Source organism: Myotis lucifugus, unplaced genomic scaffold, assembly GCF_000147115.1.
Source record: "Myotis lucifugus unplaced genomic scaffold, Myoluc2.0 scaffold_1126, whole genome shotgun sequence".
Classification (NCBI taxonomy): domain Eukaryota; kingdom Metazoa; phylum Chordata; class Mammalia; order Chiroptera; family Vespertilionidae; genus Myotis; species Myotis lucifugus.
This window is the reverse complement of record NW_005872174.1, coordinates 1-5,416: the sequence shown is the minus strand read 5'-3', so window position 1 is coordinate 5,416 and position 5,416 is coordinate 1. Positions and strand designations below refer to the sequence as shown.

General features: G+C 61.5%; 1 protein-coding gene across 1 annotated transcript in view; it reads right to left on the bottom strand.

Annotated features, from left to right (window-relative positions):
* The window catches only part of LOC102424797 (hemicentin-2-like), a gene marked incomplete at both ends in the record, with an annotated part of 105,169 nt that extends 100,274 nt beyond the window's left edge, over nt 1–4,895 (bottom strand). The window contains 5 exon segments of the mRNA XM_023748081.1: nt 186–434; nt 1,454–1,726; nt 4,111–4,232; nt 4,750–4,829; nt 4,831–4,895. Coding sequence (XP_023603849.1) covers nt 186–434; nt 1,454–1,726; nt 4,111–4,232; nt 4,750–4,829; nt 4,831–4,895 — 789 coding nt within the window.
* Nucleotides 4,896–5,416: the final 521 nt, after the last annotated feature.

The following is a 5,416-nucleotide window of genomic DNA, read 5'->3' as shown; positions in this document are numbered from 1 at the left end:
TTTTCATTCATGAGGCTCAGAGAGGTTAGGTGGACTTGCCCAAGGTCCACACAGGCTTGACTGCCAGAGGCGGGATCAAGCACAGGTCTGCTGGACTCTGACCCCGGAGCCCACCCTGAGGCATCGTCACGTTTCCAAAGTGACTGGTCTCCTGAGCCTCACGTGATCCCAGAGGAAGGCAGGACCGTGCTCCTCCCGTTTAGGGGTAAGAGGACTGAGGCTGGGACAGGTCCCTGGGGGTCCTGGTCCCCCCTGTTCCCAGTCCTGGAGCCCCAGGCCCTGGGCCCCTCACCTGCTGTCCTCTTGCAGGGTGTGACCGTCACGGCTCCAGGAGATGTGGGGTGCAGGGTACCCAGACGCCGAGCAGCTGACCCTCACCTCCACGCCCTGGGAGAAGCGCTGGGACCTGGTGTGGATGCTGACCTTCGGGGCCTCTGCAGTTCGGAGTGGGCAGCAGGACAGAGCCTGTCAGAGCAGCCAGGCCGTCCCAGCCCCAACCCTGGGTCCTGCCCTCCCACGGCCACGGCCACCGACGGCAGAGACACAGGAGGCAAAGGCCCTGAATCCCAGCCACCCGGGCACATCCCCAGGGTGCACGTGGACTGCTTTCCCAGTGCCCGCGGTGGGAGCTCCCTGGAGTTCCCCTCTGGGCCGAGCACCTCGGCGAGGCTTAGGGAGATGCCCGGCAGCTGCCAGGGCTGGGATGGCTCTCGCCTCCGGTGACCCTGAGTGGACCCCAAGGCCCGCACAAGTGCTGGCCCCAAACGCAGAAAGCACGCCAGACTGGCCGGGCTCCCACAGAGCTCACGGCCCTTGCCTAGAAGTGGGAACACGCCCCTCCCACACCAGTGGCCCAGATACGGCCTCAGAATCCTTCCCCACTCCCCCCAGGCGCCAGGGAGCACACTTGTTACGACACTTTCACACTTGGGGATACAGCACCCCAGTGGGGCGGCTCTGTCTGAACCCTGGCAGACCTGAGGTCATGCCTAGGTCCTAAGACTCCCAGACAAGTGCTCTCCCAACTGTCTCCTCCATCCCTATCTGGTCAGTGCTGCCCAGCCCTGGGCTTCAGCAGTTTCCAGTGTTCCATCCCTATCCTACATATTGGGGCGGGGGGAGGAGGGTGGTGAGTGGCAAGGCAGGTGCTCAATGGCTCTGGAAAAGGTCAGGACACAATGAAATCGGCTTGGCTTACAGCAGTAGGAATTTAGGTTAGATAAGAGGATGAACTTCCTACGAGTGAGAACCACTAGGCATAAGCTATGAGGCTCAGACTCCTTTCTCTGAAGGTTCAGAAAACGGGGAGGGTTGAGGTTGCCTGCCAGAGGCCATGTCTGGGCACAGGGAGGGGCGGAGGGGCGGAGGGACGGAGGGAGGGAGGGACGGGCTTTGGGGGTAAAGACTGGGTAGTGTGTGGCACTGGGAGGACAGCACGCGAGAAGAGCCTCACCTCGCACCAGGAGCCAGGCGGATGCCCTCGTGACCCCGTTGGCGTTGCTGGCTATGCACTGGTACCGCCCGCCGTCGCTGGGGACGACGGCGCTGACCTCCAGGGACAGGTCGTCCAGCTGCCTGACTCTGCCCGTGGAGGCCGGCAGGACCCGCCAGTCCCGCACCCACGTCAGGTTGTGGGGGGCCTCGCCCAGGACCCGGCAGGACAGGACGGCCGTCTCCCCTGGGGACACGGTCACGTTGGGCGCCGGGACCAGCTGTGGCGGAGGGTCTGCAAGGACACACGCATGGGAGGTTCGCCGGGGCTGACTGGGGAGGACAGCCTGCTGGTCCCCTTGGGGTCCCGATGCCAGAACCCAGCACCGTGGCCGTCCGAAGACTTCGGCCAGCAGGGAGGTTAACGGTGCCACCCGGGGAGGGCGCATTCCCTGTCGCCATCACACACCCACCGAGGGCTGCGTGGCGAGTGCGCGCTCTGCTCCCGGCAGCCAACTGCGGTGTCTAACAAAAGCTACGCTTTGAGCCAATATTTGCACCCTTGGGAATAAAGCTTGGGTTTTAAACGAACCCTCAGGAGGGAAAGATTAATGAGTAAAAGCCACGCTCTGTGCAAACAGCGGGCTATTATTACACACAAATGTAGGAAGGAGGCCTCTGCCCCAGAGCCGGGAGAGCGAAGAAACCCGCCGTCTCGCCAAGAAGCAGCCACAAGAAGTGGCGAGATTAGAGACCCGCTAACCAGGGCCGTGGGCCTGAGAACCTGCAGGGGGGCTGCTAGATCCACACAGGCCACATGTGCCAGTGACCGCGGTGTCCAGGCAGGTGGAGCCTCGGGCCTCCGCAGCTGGCAGGGGCAGAAATGGAATCCTGGGGACCAGCTAGAACTGGAGGAACTATCACTCATGCTCTGCGAACCGCGATTGCTCTGTTCTGATTCAAGAAGGCACCTCCCAGCCTGGCTGGGGGTTCCACGGGGGACCTGGGGGCTCACCTCCTCCCCACCCGGGAGCTGTCTGTTGTCATGGGGAGATAGCAAACCTTGTTACAGAAGCCAGAGCCGCCAGCCCTTTGAAGACCCCCAGCCTTTGCACGCCCACAGGCCTCTGCAGGTCTCCAGCCCCCATGACCTGTAAACTGCCCACCTGGCACACCCTTTGGCTGCTTCCCCATGTCATCGCTGCCCTTCTACCCAGTCTGAGCAGCTGGCTTACGGTGGGGGGCGGAGCGGATGCCTGCGGCAGGATTGAATAAACACTCATAATGACCCAACCCCGTCTCTGCTGGATTGGCTCACGCAGTGACAGGCAGCGCAGACCCACGGACTGTCTGGTTACAAGATGAATGCGGCCACGAATTTCTCTTTAAATAAATTTACACCAATGCATCATGCCGGTGCACCCCGATATGCCAGCGTGCAGAGGGGGGCACCTGTGTTTCCGGGGAGGCCAGCAGCAGACGCTGACTGTAGTGCATTAGACAGCGACAGGGACTTGAAAGTCGAAGCCCTGAGTTTGAATTTAACATAGTTTAGCCGAGAGGAGAGAGAGCAGATACGGAAAACGGGGAGCCGCTGCGAACTCTCAGTAACGGGCGGACAAGTTTCCTGACGCAGTTCTACTTCTCTTTGCTCACCATCATTTAGAAAAAGCAAATTTTTGTTAATTCCCGCCCTAAGCATGTGTGCTCACGTGCTCTACTGTGAGGTGATAACAGCCCGGGTTGTTGTAAGTATGCACACTATTCTCCCATTTTCGTTGAAACGCGCGCGCAGATAAAGGTCTGAAAGGAAGCGAGTCAACGCGATCCGGAGGGCGCCTCTGGGAGGGCGCCGGGCCGCTCCGCCCCGCTGCCTGTTTCCCAGTCTTCCTCCGGGAAGCCCCGCTTTGTGTAAGATCCGGGGTGCGGAAGGCCTCGCTCTCCACGCTGTCTGGCTCCTTCCCTTCTCTTCCCAAGAGCGGGGGTTCACAGTTTAGAAAATAAAGCCAGCCGTAGCCGGTTTGCCTCTGTGCATAGAGCGTCAGCCTGCGGACTGAAGGGTCCCGGGTTCGATTCCGGTCAACAGCACATGCCCGGGTTAAGGGCTCGATCCCCAGTGGGGGGCGTACAGGAGGCAGCCAATCAATGATTCTCTCTCATCATTGATGTCTCTCTCTCTCTCTCTCTCTCTCTCTCTCTCTCTCTCCCTCTCTCTCTCTCTCTCTTCCTCTCCCTTCCTCTCTGACATCAATAAAATTTTATTTTTAAAAAATAATTTAAAAAAATAAATAAAACCTGCGCTGAATGGTGCCATTCCGTGGGGATGTGGAGGCACAGGTGTCAGGGCTGCAAGATGAACAGTGGCCCTGGAAAGGTCTGGGGGCCGGCAAGTCCCAAAGGCCAGACCAAGCAATCAGGGAGGGAGGAAGGCTGGGCAGGGGGAGCGCGGCCAGAGCCGAGGTTCCCAACCTCTCTCCAACCGAGACCCGCCATCCGGGCCATCGGGGTGAGACAGCCCCAGCGGGGCCGGCGGGCAGGGGGCAGCGGCAGCCAGACCCGGTGAAGGACAGTCCCCAGCAGCTGGCTGGCACCTCCCCCACGGACGGAGACTCCCCGGACGGAAATCCTAGAGGGAAAAGTCAGCGAGGGGGTGGGGAGGAGAGACCCGGAGGGACAGACCTGTGACGATGACCTCGGCCTGCGCCCGTCCGGTCCCAGCCCCGCTGACCGCTGTGCACTCGTACGTGCCTTCCTCGGCCTTGGAGGCCCGCGGGATCTCCCAGCTGCTGTTCCCCGACTCCCTGCGAACACACGACAGGCGGGCACACACCGTCACACTGCCCCCAGCCAGGGTCCCCCGCCTCCCCCACCCTCTGGGGCCCCGTTCCTCTGAACCCTGGCCGGCGGGGAGGCCCAAATCCTCTTGGAGGCCTGATAAGAGGCAGGCAGCCAAGGACATGCAAATTCCACAGGATGCTGTGTGGCTCTGCGCAAGTCCCTGCCCCTCTCTGAGCTCTGGACTTCCATCCATAAAGGGGAGAGTCTTTCCTGCCCTGGCCCCGTGGAGCAAGGCCCTGCACGGGTTGAGTTTTCTGCAAGCGAAGGAAGCCCCGTGATGAGCAGTGGCGGGAACCTCGGGGGCTACCCTCCCCCATCCCTGGCCCCACTGAGAGGTGCCCAGGCTGGGCTGCCCTGGAGGACAATATGACCAAGCCCTAGGTTCCTCTCCTGCCACCCACTCCCCTCAGATCCCCGAGGGCATCGGGACCCCCAGGAGCCCAGTGGCTGAGGACAACGGGCTGGCCGCGGGCCACTCACTGCAAGTGCCGCTCCTCGCCCAGCCTGGCTCCATGCCGCCGCAGCTGCAGCCGGAAGGGGAGGGCGCTGTGCACCGAGCAGGGAGACCAGCAGGGGCTGGTGCAGGTAGCCGTGGATCCTGGGGGGCATGCTGACTAGGGGCCCGCCTGCAGGCAAGGACCAGCGCTCAGCAGGCCGCCCTGCTCCCCACAGCTGCCCGCCCTACGCCCAGACACACACCCACAGGGAGGAGCCAGGAGCAGAGGCCTCTCCAAGCCTCAGTCTCCGCCTCTGTAAAGTGGGGCTGATCGCGCTGGCATGAGGAGTTGGCGAGAGGTGGTGAGTGGGAAGCGCATGGCAAGCTCCGCCCACGAAAGCTCTGTGGGTTCGGATGGTTTGTGACACGCTGGCTGCGATGGGCCAGTCTGTGCTCCATTCTCTCCACTGTATCAGGCCAGACCAGACAGGGCGCCCCAGGGGTAGGGGTGGGGCGTCAACTGCTCATCTGCCCAGACGGTCAGTTCTCCCCAAAGATGTTGGAGGGGAGCCTTTTTTATTCAAAAATAAGCATAGTTGGAGCAGGGCTGCAAAGGCAAAATTCACACGCATTTTTGAGATAAAATAAAAGACTTCAATGAAATCTCACAGCTTGTGATGAGCCCCTGGGGCCCTCAGCAGACACCACTGG